The sequence below is a fragment of the Danio aesculapii genome, chromosome 24, assembly GCF_903798145.1.
Source record: "Danio aesculapii chromosome 24, fDanAes4.1, whole genome shotgun sequence".
Lineage (NCBI taxonomy): Eukaryota > Metazoa > Chordata > Actinopteri > Cypriniformes > Danionidae > Danio > Danio aesculapii.
The window spans coordinates 26621655-26639173 of NC_079458.1; the positions used below are offsets into that span (position 1 = coordinate 26621655).

Sequence of the window (17519 nt, forward strand, 5' to 3'; positions counted from 1 at the left end):
ACAACCGCATCGCTCTACATCTGATAAATTTCTAAAACTTGTTCAATTTGGTGTTTGTCCAACGCAAATAGAAAGCAATGTGATGTGCGGCGGTGGTGCTTCTCGCAGAGAAGGCTGTTTGTCTGATATTTATGAAACAGTTCTTCTCTCTCAGCTGCCAACGTTGTTGTGTTTAGCAGTACACTCAAGCAGTGTAACACATTTAAAACAGCGCTCCATCTTTTCAGTTCAGGGTGTTGGAGTGTTCGGAAAAATAGAGCATACACCCCCCTGCCACTTTATTAGCTACACCTGTCCAACTGCTCGTTAATGCAAATTTCTAATCAGAATGGTCCGAAAAGGAGAAAATATCCAGTGAACGGCAGTTCTGTGGGCGCAAATGCCAGAATGGTCAGGTGAGAATGGCCAGACTGGTTTGAGCTGATAGAAAGGCAACAGTAACCCAAATAACCACTCGTTTACAACCGAGGTATGCAGAAGAGCATCTTTGAATGCACAACACGTCCAACCTTGAGGCAGATGGGCTACAGCAACAGAAGACCACACCGGGTGCCACTCCTGTCAGCTATGAACAGGAAACTGAGGCTACAATTCGCACTGGCTCACCAAAATTGGACAATAGAAGATAAAAACATAGAAGGAAAAACGTTGCCTGGTCTGATGAGTCTTGATTTCTGCTGCGACATTCGGATGGTAGGGTCAGAATTTTATGTCAACAATATGAGAGCATGGATCCATCCTGCCTTGTATCAATGGTTCAGGCAGGTGCTGGTAGTGTAATGGTGTGGGGGATATTTTCTTGGCACACTTTGGGCCCATTAGTACTAATTGAGCATCGTGTCAATGCCACAGCCTACATCAGTATTGTTGCTGACCATGTCTATCCCTTTATGACCACAGTGTACCCATCTTCTGATGGTTATTTCTAGCAGGATAATGTGCCATGTCATAAAGTGTGAATCATCTCAGACTGGTTTCTTGAACATGACAATGAGTTTACTGTACTCAAATGGCCTCCACAGTCACCAGAACTCAATCCAATACAGCACCTTTGGGATGTGGTGGAATAGGAGATTTGCATCGTGGATGTGCAGCCGACAAATCTGCAGCAACTGCGTGATGATATCATGTCAATATGGACCAAAATCTGGAATATTTCCAGTACCTTGTTGAATCTATGCCACAAAGGATTAAGGTAGTTCTGAAGGCAAAAGGGGGTCCAAGAATAGTGGTTGGGATGAGAAGAGTAACTTGGTAATCTGTAAATATATAATTTTTTTGGGGCTCAGTACATTTATTTATTGTGGTGGGGATAGCATGGTCGAACACCCAAGAAGCGGCCCACCCGCTGGAGAATGGCTCGCTTAATTCAGCTGGTCATAGTCCAGGAGATTCTTGGCTGGTAGCTGCTGTGTGGCAATCTGGGCTTTGCCCGACAACAGTGGTATGACTCTCACCGGCCACTCGACCTGCGACCAGCCACACGCCTGTGCCATCTTTTCGAACAGGTCGAGGAAAGCTTCCAGGTCATTCTGGAATGCCACTTTCTGAGGGGGAATGGGAGGGAGAACAAGCTCGCTGTCCTCACGCTGGACTTCCACTAGAATACAGAACCATCGTTCTTGCTCGTTCTGTATTTCCACCAGCTCCTGATGTTTTTCGAGATGGAGAACCATGAGCATCTGGATAGCTTCCGCAAATGAGCTAGTATTTCGGCACCACTGTGATAAAGTTCATTCTTGTTGTAAGTTCTTGTCCCCACCACATTCGTTATTATTTTTTAAAGAATTACTGTTGTTCTTTTGAATGATTAATCAAATATGCATCTAGATTTCCACTAAACTGTTAAGCAGCACAATATTTATGTTTGATGGGCGCTGAAAACAAGGTACTAATTTTGTCATTACAGTAATTAATTAATTGAATTTTTTTTTTAAATGCAGTTAAAAACTATTATGTTAAATGGTAACTTGGAATAAGACTATACTGTATTTTTTATCTGGTAATGGCATCCTTGCTGAACATAAGAGACTTCTTCTTAAAAAAAAGATAATAATAAAACAAATCACAGTGCATTAAAAGTATCAAAGTGTACAAAAAGTATACTATGAAAAGATTCAACAATAAATTAAAATAAGGTACAAGACCGGTTTAATGTATCAACAAACTGTTAATTTGTAACAATAGCTGTTAGATTTAACAAAAATCAACCCAGTAGACATCAAATGCGCCTTTAGCTAAAGTAACACTCATAGAACGTGTATGGTCCAGTGCTCATCTTGCAAAGTACAATGTGTGTTTTCAGCCAGTGCTGTGATGTATTATATGCTGTCCTCCTCTGCCTCCTCCTCACTATTACACTGTGAGTCAGACGAGTGTGAGGAGTGTGTGTTTGTGTGTGCTAGCATAAATGTCACTAGAGAGTGAGTCATTCATTGATAGATGGGAGATAACCTTGGTAAAGGCCAGTGTTTTTAAAAGCAAAAAAATAGTAGTATGACAAATAGTTTTCTCTGCTTCATTCTCACTTTCATTCAAACACACACATACTGTATGTCACTCGTGGATTATCGTGATTTACACACATATGACATGTTCCTGTATCATCCTTTGTAGGCTGGAACATCATTCCATTTAAACAATCACAGTCGAGATTCAGACAGAACACCTACAGTCTCTTCAAGGATTGTCTGATGTATATTTTCAGCTATTGCAGAAACTGTCTGAAATAGTCAGATACCATATTGGATGCCATTACCCTACCTCTGGAAGTCATCCAGTGTACTCAGTAGAGTTGTCAGAATTACAGGTTTCTAAGTTAACTACATTTTCTGACAGTATTACAGTATCGAATATTCATTATCATTAAAAACCGTGACTGATTATTGCGATTTTGAAAACTTACTGTAAATCCTTTTTACATTGCAATTAGATGTTATGTAAATGAATGTTTATGTACACACGCACACACACACACGCACACACACACACATACACACACACACACACACACACACACACACACACACACACACACACACACACATATATATATATATATATAGTTAAAGTATGGTGTATTTCTACTTCACAAAATTTAATCGCAAGTCAAATTGCAATATCAGTCAAAAATATAGATATACTGTAAATAGATATTTACATCAAATCGCAAAACCCTGTTTGGCTTTTATAAAGCAGCCTTAGGTACACTCAAAAAATTACTTTTGCTGCTTGATCAAACTTAAAATGAGTTGAAAAACGGGCCTGCATGGTGACTCAGGGATTACCACTGTCACCTCACAGCAAGAGAGCTGCTGGTTTGAGTCCTGGCTGGGTCAGTTGGCATTTCTGTGGGGAGTTTACATGTTCACCCCATGTTCGCGTGGATTTCCTCCAGGTGCTCCAGTTTCCCCCACAGTCCAAATATATGTACTATAGGTGAATTGGGTAAACAAAAATGGCCGTAGTGTAACAAGTTGAAACAACACAATTCTTAAAGGGCACCTATTTTACCACTTTTACAAGATGCAGGATAAGCTCTTATTGTCTCCAGAACGTGTCTGTAAGGTTTCAGCTCAAAATACCCATCAGATAATGTATTATAGCCTCCAGAATATGCTAGTTTTGGTGTCTGAGTACAATGCAGCTGTTTTTGTAGCTTGTGGCTTTAAATGCAAATGAGTTGCTTTTCCCCGCCCACTTGCGTGTCCTCCTGTGTTATGTCAGATAGGCAGCAGTCAGTGACAGAGACAGATTCGGATGAAGCTGAAATACAGCTCATTAGTCAAAAATACCAAGTAAGTTTATTTCATGTATTTGTGGTGGAGTTTTTTCAAGCCTTTCTGAAATGAGAAATGCCATTTGCAGTACACACACATGCACGTTTACTGACACCATACGGCCGTGGTGATAATAGTGGTTAAGAATTACATAGTGATTTTACTGTCTTTATTACAAACATGCTCTGTTTTAAAAACATTTTAAACTTATAAACTTAAACTTGTAACATGTTTTAATCCCAGTTTACTTGCAAAAAATGTTCTGTGGACATGTGTATACATGTTATTATAGAAACAGGATGCCTGTCAATCAATTCGGTGGGCGGGGAAATTGCACTCCTACGCCACGGCCTCAAAATCACTGGAATTTGCCTCCTATTTTAATGTCAGGAAATTAAAAAAAAAGAGAGACATATTTTGTTTATATCACTCCAATGTGACTGTGGACACACTATATATACAGACAGTTCTGTCCAAACAGCGCCCCTTACGTTTTTTGAGGACAGTTTAATTGTTTTATGTTCAATCTACTTATATTTGTAAAAATGATTAGGTCAATGTAACAGATTTGTGTTGAGACAACATAAAGGAGTTGTGTGTTTTAACAGTGTAGTTTTGTGAAAAACAAGATAAAGATATATGTTCCTGTGAGGTATTTTCGAAGTGTAGGTTTAGCAAACATAACCTAACATAGAAAATCATGTTCAACACACACACACACACAAAAAAACTATGTGTGAATACAAACATAAGTAAACAAATCCAAAATTCACAGATCATTGTTTATGTTGTTTGCCACAAAACAGCATAAAGCTGCAAAATGTATTTGTTGTTTGGTCATTTTCAGAAAACTTGGTGGAATGCCTTAAGTGTGTGTGACAATTATTTTTAGCACAAATTTTAAACAGTTTTACAAAACCGTGGTAATATTAATAACCATGAAATATTTAGTCACAATAATTGTAAAATGAAATTTGCATACGTTATATGTCTAGTACTCAGATTGTGTTGAGATTGATGTGTTTTTACTAAATCATTTAAAGAAGAACTTAGCTATTTAGAAAATTTATTAATATTTAGCATCATGTTTGCAAAATTATCTGTACACATAATGTTTAGGCGTATGTGCAGTAGATTGATTTCTAAATACAGATTGTCTGTGTATTTAGTAGTAGGTTACATATGCTAGTGCAGTGTTATTAGGTTTAAATAGTAACAATAACATGCTAGTTGTTTGTTTGTAATATTCTGTTATATATGCTAGCATGCTATTCTACATGACATGATGAAAATAAGATTAGCATGTATGTAAGCTACGGTTACTGTTATGTATCATTGTTTCATTTCGATTTATGGAAGACTGAAAGAACAAGCCAAATCCATTGGTGGTTCCTGCTTCCTACTTATGACACAGATTTATGCTAATGCAAGGGCATAGATTAGCTCTTGACATTGGTGGGGACATACATCCAGCACATGCATTGAACAGCACAAATTCTGTTTCGCGCTTTTAAAAACATGAATAAAATACTTAATAATATAAAATAAACACTTAATAATACAAATAACAATCACGTCCCATGCTGCAAAAGTCAACTTACATGATTTTACTGCAGTCCGCCTTTGAGGAGGTATGAATGTAGGGAAATTTAGAAAGGTGTGTGACGCTATTTAGCAATTTTAGATTGATTAATGTTTTTCGTAATCATGGAGGCCAAAATCACAGTCTTTGTTAATAGTATTACGGTGAACTCGTAGTGAACTTAATTTTGTGCAGGTTACTAAGGGTTGACTGAGCATTATTTTATTTTGAAGTCGATTCAATTTTTGGTAGGGACATTTCAGTAATTGGTGGATATTGGTGCATATCATCCCCTCCGTCCATGCCAATTCTACGCCCTTGTGCTAAAGTATGCTAGTCTTAATGTCTTGAAAGCTATATGTGCCATACATTGATTTGTAAAAAAAAAAAACTATTTGTTCATGAAAGGTTTTAAGACCCAGCAAAATCGTCTGATGACTGGGCATCCCTGCTTCAAAATGAGTGGGACTCATGTTAAAAGTAGTTACCTTTAACCTTCATGCTTTGATTTCAGAAAACCAGTTTGGGTAAATTTAGACAGTTCATGAACTCAACTTTAAGCAAGGAAATGTGCATTGTTGCTGAGGGAAATTGGATAAAAATGGGAGTCCGACTTTTGCAATGTTACATTCACAAAAGTTTAGAACTCGTTGTTAGTATGCTACATACTGAATACTGGTATATATGCTATATGATGCTATAATAGTGTTATATTGCTTATAACAGAAATAATAAAGGTAACATACTACACTGTAAAACCCAGTTAGTTAATGTAACTTAAACCATTTGAGGAAACCATTTGCAACAAACCATTTAAGTTCAAAAACTAATCCTAATGAGTACTGTGAACTTAATCTATTTGAGTAAATGGACCAATTTGATCAAAGTAAACCCAGATAAATGAAGAGAACTCAATCCAACTGAGTGCTGTAAAACCCAATAAATAATGCGGTGGGATTGGTTATATTAGCATGCTAGTATACTAGTATATTGTCTATAATGATGTGAACAATGAGTTGACTTCTGATTTTTCTATGTGATTTCAGTATGTGAGGTTTATTTATAAACTAATTTTGAAAGCATCGCATGCTTATGATTGACCATGCCTGGTCCCGCATTAGCTAACGCATGATTCACCAATCGGATGATTCCTAACTTACTATAAATAACCAGAGTTTCTTACCTCAGGTATCATCGTCTTAAAGAATCCCCCCTTCCACCCCTACTCCTCCTCCCTTTTCCTTGATAGGGTGGCATGGTGGCCCAGTGGTTAGCAGTGTTGTCTCACAGCAAGAATGTCACTGGTTCAAGTTCTTACCAGGTCAGTCAACATTTCTGTGCGGAGACCTGTTCTCCCCGTGCTCCATGGGTTTCCCCCGGGTTCTCAGGTTTCCTCCCACAGTCCAAAGTCATGGGACATAGGTGAATTGACCAAAATTGGCACCATAGTTGAGCTCTTAATCAGCAGTTTTTTTTCTCCATAATCTCTAAATTGTTATTAGCCATACATAAGCAGGGCAGTTCTCGAGACCTACATGAGCTCAATCTCCCCTCGCACCCTGTAAATGGGAGGGAGCCCCAGGCTAGAGGATCTTATGAGCTCAGGGCTCTCTTCTGGGACAGCATGCCAAACATGCTTTATAATCAATCATCAGCTAAGTGTGAACTCTTGAAATCATATAACATAATTTTTGATTATCGTCTAAATACAATATTATTGACGGGATGAATCTCAAAATACCAAGATAATTACTCAACCCAAACTATGTGAATAACAAGATCTGACATATTTTAAAACCATTTTGACAATTGTAATATTTTTATTTGGTAAATTTATCCAAAAATAGTTTGCTGATAGGACTGCAGTGTGTTTACATTGGATCAGGGAGCTCATTTTCAGAAGATTTCAGAGGCTGTGTGAACCTTCAGATCCACAGCTTGTTAAACGCTCTGGGAGTCTGTTGAGGATGTTTGCAATAGGGAGCAAGCTTGAAAGCTTGTGTCTGATCTAAACGCGCCACTTTGTTGTGAAATAAGCAGCGATTCATGTTTTATTTACAGGATGATGTTTTATTAATGTTGTATTAGATTGGTAAGACTGGATAGGAGATACTTTTTTGATTTAAAAAAAAAAACAGGACACTATAAGGACTGTCAATGCTTATGTACTGCAGTAGTGAATTTTGAAATCAGCATGGTCATATTGTCATCACAGTCATGTAGGCTTCTAGCATGGGCATGCTTGTGTTTGATATGGAAATAAGGAATTAGCATCAGAGCTTGAATGAAACGCTGTCTGTTTTCTTTCTTCACAGCTTACTCACCACTGGTGGCTTTTGATTGGTAGAACGCTCCAGATTCACTAAACATCTATGCATACACAGTTCTTGTTGTTAACTAATGCACAACTGTATATGCAGAAATGTATTTGTTACCAATTCTGGTCATACCGTGCAGTTGGTGGATGCTATAACTGCACCTTAAGTAAAATTTCATTAAATGTTCATTATGAAACACTATGATAAAATATAAAGTGGATAAATACAGAAGCTTCAAAGGATTCCGTGTGTATTGTCTAGAGTGAATGTCATATTTTGAAAACCTACAAAACACAGCAATGACAATCATTTAGTTTGAATTGAGGATCGTTCCATGTCTTCTTGATATAATTTGTGATGTTGCTTTCTCATCTCTCACCATCCTCCAGCTGAATCTTGGTTTCTATGGCAACTACAATGTCATTCAGATGAAACAATGACCTCACTCTGATCATCAGGTGTCATAAAACAGGTGTCACAAAAAAGTTTTATGGCTACTTTACTAATACACTCGTGTCATAATACACTGTTTAGAACCAAAAGACAGGACTGGCCCACATTTAGTGATGCGCTTAGTAACCTTATCAGCATTCAATCTCTAATTAAGCAACCTGACTAAGACTACTTATCTCAGAAAAGTCATGTAAGAGAGTCATTATGACCTAAATACAGCTTTAGTCAATGCTTTCTTTGTTTCGTACATTGTGTATATGCCTTTAGTGTTTAGCATAAATGCATGACTTGCATATTATTAGTACTTAATGCCTGCTTTTCCTTTTGCAGGCGTTCTACTGATTCTGTTTGTGCCAGCTGGGTTGGTGGTCTCCACAGAGGAGCTTCACCCCAGCCAAACCCCTCGGGACCTTGTCTCCATGTCCACGAGCAGCAGAACCCTTTCACCAGGGCTCTTGAGCTGGCAGGAGGTTTCCAGTACTGGGAATCTGCACAACCAGGCACTGGCCTCTCTAGAAGCCATCCGTAGACCCACTGCTGTTGACTTTTTCCAGACACCGAAGACCACTGTACATTCTGCCATAGTTCAGACAGCAACAGTAGGGGTCCATCACTTTGCTCCTAGAGATCAGGCACAACCAGGAGTCCCCTTCAATAAAGCGGAAGTGCCTGAACTGACCTCTGGAAGCATATTCAGTAGAACAAACTCTAAGGTTTTCAGCACTAGAACCCAAGACCAGAACTTCAGCACTAATACAGATAAGCCGAGTACAATCAGTAGAAAGCCAGTGAACCAATTCAAGCCCTCTGGTTTGCTTCATTCAAATCAAATCAGTACTACTGGGTTGGTCAGTGAACAGCGAGCCACAAATTCTGGCTCGGCTCATTCTTTTGTCTCAGGGACTGAACGTGATGTGGAAGACACTGGGAAGATGAACAAACCCATTGATCCTATTCAACATCAATCATCACCTTCATCCTTTTCACTCTTCAAAACCCACAGAAGCCAGAACGTGAACAAGGTGTCTGTGCACCACACCATTACATTGCGAGATTTGTCGATTACAGAGAATCCCACTCTCCCATTGGAAACTGTGGGAGGAGCTTTGGCACAAACTTACATAAGGTCTCCTCCTCCAGCTTTAGCCCCACCTTCAAACGACATTAGCACTGAGAGCGAAAACACTGTCGAAGTTGGCATCAATGGAACAACCAACATGACAGTTGACTTTCTTATCTCCCCGACTAATGCCACAGATGTTCTCAACAGCACTGACTCTTCACGGCCTGCAGCGAATGATTCGGATATCTCAGAGGTGCCCTCGACAGATAGTGGGAGCTTCATGAACAGGCAGGTCCCAGCCACGACACAAGGCCCATGGGGATCTGGAAACCAGTCAGGTCCAGCACTAGGTCCTCCTCATGAAAAAAACACCATCTGCCTGGACAAAATGGACATTGTGTGGTTGGTTCTTGCCATTAGCGTGCCTGTCTCTACATGCTGTGAGTAACCAATATCACACTTCCTCCAGCTTTCAAAACTTGTAGTTTCTGCCAGCACTGACACAAACTTTTTCCAGGGAAGCAGGATAGCTTAATATTCCCTTTTGTGCCTTAGTGTATTTTCTGAACTTTCTGAAACACAAAATTCAGAAATGATTGATGAAGTCCTAAAGCTTACATGGAAAAGAGTTAGATATGGAATAATAATCTGTCTCTTCATCTCTTCAGCCGTGCTGCTTACTGTATGCTGTATGAGGAAAAAGAAGAAGTCTGCTACTCAGGAGAACAACTTGAGCTACTGGAACGATGCCATCACAATGGATTATTTCACCCGTCATGCTGTGGAGCTCCCACGCGAGATACAATCACTGGAGGCTGAGGTACTGACAAAGACCTGGAAAGACATTTCAGCCTCTGCTTTCTGTGTGTTTAAAGTTGCTATGTGACAAGATGTAGCTTTTCTTACATACTGTGATGTACATTCTGAGTCAAACAGATTATAGAAAATGAAAGAAACATAGATGTAGAGCAGGTACTTTGTTCTGTTCATTGGTTGCTGATTAGCTAGACTGAATTGAGCTTACAGTTGATTATAAGAATGAGACTGGGATTTCATAGACAAAGTTACAAAGTTCTCCAAAAAATTTTAACTCTATCAATAATAACTCACACTCATATGTGTCTTCACTCATTTAGCCTGAATACGTTTGTATTCAGTATGTATTGTGTACATACTACAAAAGTAACAACTTCTCTTCAGTGTCAGTATAGGGTGCTCATTCAGGAGCATTGCACACTGATGTATAGGATAGCCCTGATGCTTGTTTGTTTGGTTTGAAACAAAACACAAAGACATCCGAGGTATATATCAGCAGGTGACCGAGCATGGCACAAACAATGCTCTCATGCATGCATGCTCTATACCAGGGGTGTCTAAACTCTTTCCTGAAGGGCCGTTGTCCTGCATAGTTTAGCTGCATCTTCCTTCAACAGACTTGCCTGGAAGTTTTAGTAAACCTAGAAAGAGCTTGATTAGCTGCTTCAGGTGTGTTTAATTGGGGTTGGAACTAAAATATGCAGGACACCGGCCCCTCAGACCCGAGCTTGGGCATCCCTGCTATATACTGACACTGAGGAAAGGAAACTGCACGAAAATATTCTCGTAGATTAATATTCCAATTGATACACTGAAGATACCCTGATCTGTTTTGAGGATGATTCTCTCAGATTTTATCTAAAGTATCTTCATTTGTGTTCAAAGATAACCAAAGGTTTGTGAGGGGAGGGAGGGAGTTGCAATAACATGAGTAATTAATTACAGAAGTTTTGTTTTTAGGCATCACCTAAAGATTTTAAATCTTAACTTTTCAGGGTTATGGGTTTTACAAAACACCCCAGAATGTTTGCTATATGTACTATAGAGTGGTTAATATTCATGCCCTGACATGCTGAGCCTTGTTCATGTGGTTAATATGGGTTTGAATCAGGCTTGCAGCATTCCCCCCTCTTTTCTCTATTATTTCATTAAACAAATAATTTCATTTATACTGTCTCTGTAAATACTGCACTTTAAAATACTGTAAAGATGCAGAGGAGACCAGCAAAAAATGAAAACCGATCTATACAGTTTTTTAGCATATAGTTTCACCAATCACTGTAATAAATCTTTCACTGAATTTGATGCTTTTATGAACAGAAACACTTCTCAGTTCATGTGATTGGCACAAATATACAGTAGATATTCATAGCTTATTCCTTGCTGGGGTATCATTAAGAAATGAACAGTAATCATTGCAATCAAGACGATGTGCACTTGAAAAAAACTCACTTAGTGGTAACTGAGAGTGCCTTAGCATGGTTTACAATTCATGTTATATATCGCCACCTGGTGTGCAGAGACCAGAAATGTCTCATTTTGTTAACCTATTGGTTCCTAGTTGGTGCCTATCTCCCATGTCAGATTATTACCATCATCCATTCAATGACATCTTCATTTTCAACCTCTCCATCCTTCTTTTACCCCTCATTTTTTCCTGCTTGCTGGCATTTTCTGACAGGAATATGACGACGACGATGATGATGACAACGAAGAATCATGTTTTGGATGCCAGTGGTGTACAGGTGTTCATATCACCCTTTACCTATCCTAGAGGAGCAACAGTGAAATTCATTCCCTGCTTTAAAATCACTTTATTCAGTTGTCACCTTTTTTCAGTTGACTCCCTTAGTTTTTGATAGATTAATAGATTAATTCATTTTAATATCTGAAGAAAAAATTCCTTAAAGGAGCACTGCGGTTTTTCTTTTTTCTTGAAAATAAGCACATTTTAAAAGTCTCCTAGAGTTAAACAGTTGAGTTTTACCATTTTTTAATCCATCCATTCTCCCAGGTACTTCCAGGTTTCCCAGGTACTCCCAGGTAAACTCAAGGTACTCCCAGGTCTGCTGGGAGTACCTTTAGCTTAGCATAAATTACTAAATCTAATTAGACCATTATTACCTTGCTTAAGTTTTTTCAAAATAAGAGTTTTGATAATGTTCCTATTTAAAGCAGGACTATTCTGTATTTACATTGTGTACTAATACTGATGGAAAATTAAAATTTGCTATAGGTTGATATGGCTATGAACTATACAGTCATACTGGCTTAATAATCAAGGATCAATCACTTTGCTGCCATTTTAAACCTGTTAAAACCTTTTTAATATGTTAATTGTATAATCCTATTCAATGATTTATGCTAAACTAAGCTAAGCTAAAAGTGCTGCCCCAAACCATAGATTTTTACATTAGATGTCGTTGTTTATTGGAAGGAATGCATCAATAGATCTGCCATTTTGGTACAGGGTAGCATTCCTTTGAAATTAATGTGGGACCATAGAGCCATAGATATATACACACATATATCTATGATCGGGAGTTTTCCCGGTGGTCAGTATGCAAACATTTTTTTTTCAACTACGAAAATTATAATTTGACATTGCTTTTCTACATCGATGGATAAGTGATCACACGGGCATTTCTGACAAAGAGCATGTGTTTGTGTGCATGAAACTTTATTATCCACCCTCCCTGTTAAATTTGATCTAATCCACCTTTCTGATCTAAAAGGTATATAACATTTTTAATATATAATAATTTAGGGTGGACAGTATGCACATTGAGGCTCAGGCACTGTTATACTACCAGGCACCCTTATAAGTTACTTCAAAAATTAGTCGTTACTTCACTTAGCCGACAATAATTAATAGTTTCTGGCACCGCATTGTCTTTTTGTCAAATTTAATTTACTTTTTTTGCTGATTTTATTTAACAAAACTAGCATAAGCCTAGAATTGAGTGCAAGTTGGTGCTATTTTGCCTTATGGTCAAGTGACTATTATCATCAACGTTAATTGTTAAGCACAAAAGTTCGTAACATATAAAATCATACAAAACAAAATCTTACCTATGAAATGTTCTGCCTTTATCCTTTTTTTTTCTTTGTTTGCTCATTACTACACCCCTATGCAGCACAAAAGTCCAGCATCTTCAGTCTTGACTAGGTACGGTTTAATGACTTTTGTCCTGGGAGCCCTGTACAATTACGGTGGCAGTATTGACGCATACTCAGGGTCCCTACGCGATATCTAGAGTACATATCTATGCCACCAGACCTGGAGAATGGCTAAATGAATTCAAAAATAGTAAAATTCAACTGTTAGCAGACTTGCAAAATGTAAAAAACTGGAGTGTTCCTTTAAATGTGTGAACAAACACACAATGTTAGACTCTAGAGCCTCCTAATTAGTTGTCTTCCCTCTCAGGTGCAATTTAACCCGCTTCTTCCTTCATTTCCTCCCATTCATTTTACACACCGTCTCTATGGCAATAGAGCTCAATTACCTCTCCACATAAAATACATGTTTGTGTCTGTAAGAGCATAGATCCTGAGAAGAATACCTGTATCTTTCGCCTTGGCTCTAGGATCAGCTGCTCTTGAGTGATTAGCCCTTAAGTTAGCATAAAAGCAAGTAAACAGTGCTAATGTTCATATGCGTTTTGTGTTTCAGGAACAAGAGACGTGTCTGCCCCCTAATGGAGACTACAGTGATAGCGGTGTGGTTCTAGTGAACCCGTTTTGCCAAGAGACTCTCTTTATCAACAGAGACAAGGCTTCTGATATCTAAACACATTATATTAAAAAGAGACAAAATCCCTGACGATTTTTCTGTCCCTTTTGTTTGCTCGCATTTTTAAAGAATACACATATATATCTACCAATAAATATATAAACATAAATGTGGTGAATCTTCAGAGACTACGGTTTATATACAGTATGAAACTGGTTTCAAGGAGCTGACAGAATATAACGAAAAATAAAAGAACAAATGTGATTTACTATGAGCGGGAGCCCCTGCATATTTTTCTGATGTGGATTTTCTACCAACGCTTCATTGTGATAAGGGTTTTTATGTCTTTTTTGAATAAAAACAGTGTGGTTGCTCTTATGTTCCAGTGGCTTTGGTGGTGCAGAAACATGTAAGGATGCTTGTGTGACGTTACCCAAAACACTTAATATGATTACCCTAAAAAAAGCCTGCCGCACTTGAATTCAGTAAGGGGATGGAGGGGTAAAGGGCATTGATTCTGAAATACTTCTGGAATGAGTCCAGTGGGTACTGCAGCAGCCCTCGCTTCTCTTTTGGAGGAACTTGAGTCGTATTTTTTGTTTTGTTCGCATTTGATGGAGGACAAATCATGACTGCTTTGTCCCCAGATGAGTCACCAGCCAAAATACAAAATGACAATTGTCCCATAGATGTTTTCGTGTACGTAAATGTCTTGTTGCATGCATCTTTTCTGATTTTAGGTGTATGTGTGTCTTTGAACTAGATATCAAATGGGATTTCATTTCAATCAAGAAGATTTGGTTGTTACAAACACCCTAAAATTTCATTCACCTCAACACCGTTGCACAAGCAAGTATAAAAGAATAAATAAACGCCAATGAAATGCCTCATACAAAGCCCTTTGTATGGTAATGCTACTGTGCTCCATATTTCACTGTTCATTTGTATGTGTTTGTGTTCAACCTCCATAAGCAGGGCTAAGCATTATACTGTATAACTGTAATAGAAATGCATTCTTTTTATTATAATTATTATCAAACCACTATATTTGTTTATTTGCTACGTCATGCTCTGATGAAAACGGCACTACTATTGCTTCACAGGTTGGCTAAATATATATATATTTTGTTAGAAGATATATGTTTTTTTCCTAGTGAAGCGTGAATGAGCGTGCTTGTGGTTCTGTCTGTCTGTCTGTTTGTCTATGTCTCTTGTGTGAACATTGACAACAATAAATGAGACCAAAATAAATTCTCTTTGATTGCTTACTGCTATATTGTACTTTTAGATGAATGTCAATGATATCACTGGATGTAATAGAGTGTAATTGTTAGATATAAAGAGACATACAGAGAAACTATTTTGTTTTGTACTTTCTTCATTTCAAGACCATATCGTGATCTTTTTTCTTTATACATATCTTATTTTTGTTCTGAATGCTTAGCAGACTTTGGTAACACTTTAGTTTAAGTCACACATCACAGTATTCGGAAGTCAAACACTCCTTGCTTTATAAATGACTAATTAGCTGTTTATTAATAGTTAGTAAGGTAGAAGTTGGGTTTAGGTTTTGGGTAGGACTAGGGATGCAGAATAAGATTATACTTTATATCTACTAATGAACAGTTAATAACTTAATAATAGACAATAAGCTAGTAGTTAATAGCATGAATTGTGACCTAAACTAAAGTGTTACCCAGACTTTTTATATGTATGTGGTTTTATGATCTTTTTTGTTCTGTTTTTTTTTTTTTTTTTATTGTTTACATCCAGTTTTATTACGTTGTTTGCTGGCATGGGTTTTATATATGTAAGGAGATGGAGGTATTTGCTCAGCTGACAGGAAAAAATGCTCTCACATATTATGAATCATGTCTAATCTTTTTGTAGCACATAAACTGTACTTTTTACTGCTGAGCAATACAAATAAAAAAGGCTTTAAAGGCTTCTTCAGTCTGATTACTTTTTTGTAAATCTGTCTTTGGGGTTTTAAAATGTCAGTATTTAAAGGGGTGGTCCACTGTGTATTTTTAAGGCTTGGTTGTGTTTATAAGATGCAAAGCAATGTGTGCTCATGCTTTTCATATATCTTACTTTGATTATATACAGCTACTCAGCTAACATAAAAATGACTGCAATATTTTCTAGTTCCTCTGAAAGGCCCACCCACAAGAGGCTCTAATTGGTCCGCTAACATAATATGCGGTGATTTGTGAATTGGCTCCACGTCACTTCCTTAGAAGCGCACACTTTTGCGCTGTGTAAACAGTTCAGTCAGAGCTGCCACGCCTTACACAGCTTACCCCTGCTCTTTAAAATAAAATCTGACAGGTGTTTTTTACATATATTCAGAATAAACATGTGTAAGTAATATGAAATGTTCACATATCTTTTGTGAATTAGTTATTTGAGATGTAGAATGCACAGAAAGCAGCCGCATAGAGAGACACTGCTGAAGATTGTGGCTGTTCACATAGGTTTTACTCATAAATATGAATTTGTAGCTAAATTGTTAGCAGTGCCAAACAGCATTTCCAGTTGCTTACATCCTTGTTTACGCCCTCGTTACAACATACCGTTAACGCTAGAAACTATGCCTGTAGCTGATCAATTTTAACAAATAAAAATACTTACAGGTTGTAGCTCACAATCCACAGCTTCATCGGTTGGAGGAGTTTTTAGCTGAATCCAGCACTGAACTGGGAGAGATTCTGGAAGCTCTCCTTTGTCAAATGCTAGCTATATATTTTTTATAATTCTCTGGAACATAATTAAGCATGTAAGTGCTTCTCTCTTTGTGTCGTATTCTTTGGAAGCCCAAATACAGAAACAGAACAAGCTCTTAGAAATAGCAGCATTTGGATGGCATTTTAGCTTTTACTGCTTTAACATTACAGCGTCTCTGGCCACGCCCCTTTAGTGCGCAGTGTGTGTGCGCAAGGTGAATGTGCGTAACAGAAAGCCCTTGTGATCTCACTAGCCCCGGTGTATTTTTTGTAGTCCCCAAATTTCGTTCGCCATAGGCTTTGCGAAGTTAACTCTGTTAAAGCCAATGTCTCCTTTTGCATTGAACTTTAGTGCATTACATTCAGAGATGTTGTTTATGTTCACACAGCTACATTACACATCAACTAAAGTTTCAAATATGATATCGTAGTGGACCACCCCTTTAAAGAAAAATCTGTTTAAAGAAAGCAAAGATGCGTTAAAATGCCAATGTTTTCCTACTGATTTAAATGGGTCAAAAGTTTCTGGAATCTGCCCTGTTCACTCTATATGCTGAATGAAGCTTTTCTATTCACAAGCTGTTCAGTGTGACACACGACTGGGACATTCAGTTCATTCATTCGTTCTCAAAAGGCATCAGATGTTTGTAGTCTTTTATAAACCCTTTTATAAACACTTGTCTGCATGCTAGGATTCAGTTGGATGCTATAATATTTCTTTTTCAGTTATTAGAGGAATTTAGCTATAAAACATACTGCTATCACTTTCCAGTGTCTGATTGTGCTCCATTCAAAAAGAGCAGGTTTTATGGAACAAAAGCAAAATGGAGGGTATCATTTTTTTTTATTTGTCCCTTTTGCACATTTTGTTGATTGTAATTTACATTGCAACTACACAACAATTAATTCTCATTAGAGTATGCTGCTTAATAGCTGCTGATGGTGCTCAAATAATGGTCATTGTCCTGACTATAATGAACTTTGCAAGTACATGTCAACTTACACTATAACCTTACAGTCCACTAATGCTTTGAGAATTAGTTGAC

General features: G+C 37.8%; 1 protein-coding gene across 2 annotated transcripts in view; it reads left to right on the top strand.

Annotated features, from left to right (window-relative positions):
* tmem108 (transmembrane protein 108) overlaps nt 1–15694 on the top strand; it is a 138868-nt gene extending 123174 nt beyond the window's left edge. For both annotated transcript variants that reach the window (XM_056450866.1, XM_056450865.1), the window contains exons 3-5: nt 8463–9635; nt 9864–10015; nt 13688–15694. In XM_056450866.1, the coding sequence (XP_056306841.1) occupies nt 8463–9635; nt 9864–10015; nt 13688–13804 (1442 nt within the window). In that variant the 3' untranslated portion in view covers nt 13805–15694. The remainder of the gene's footprint in view (nt 1–8462; nt 9636–9863; nt 10016–13687) is intronic.
* The last annotated feature ends 1825 nt before the right edge of the window (nt 15695–17519 follow it).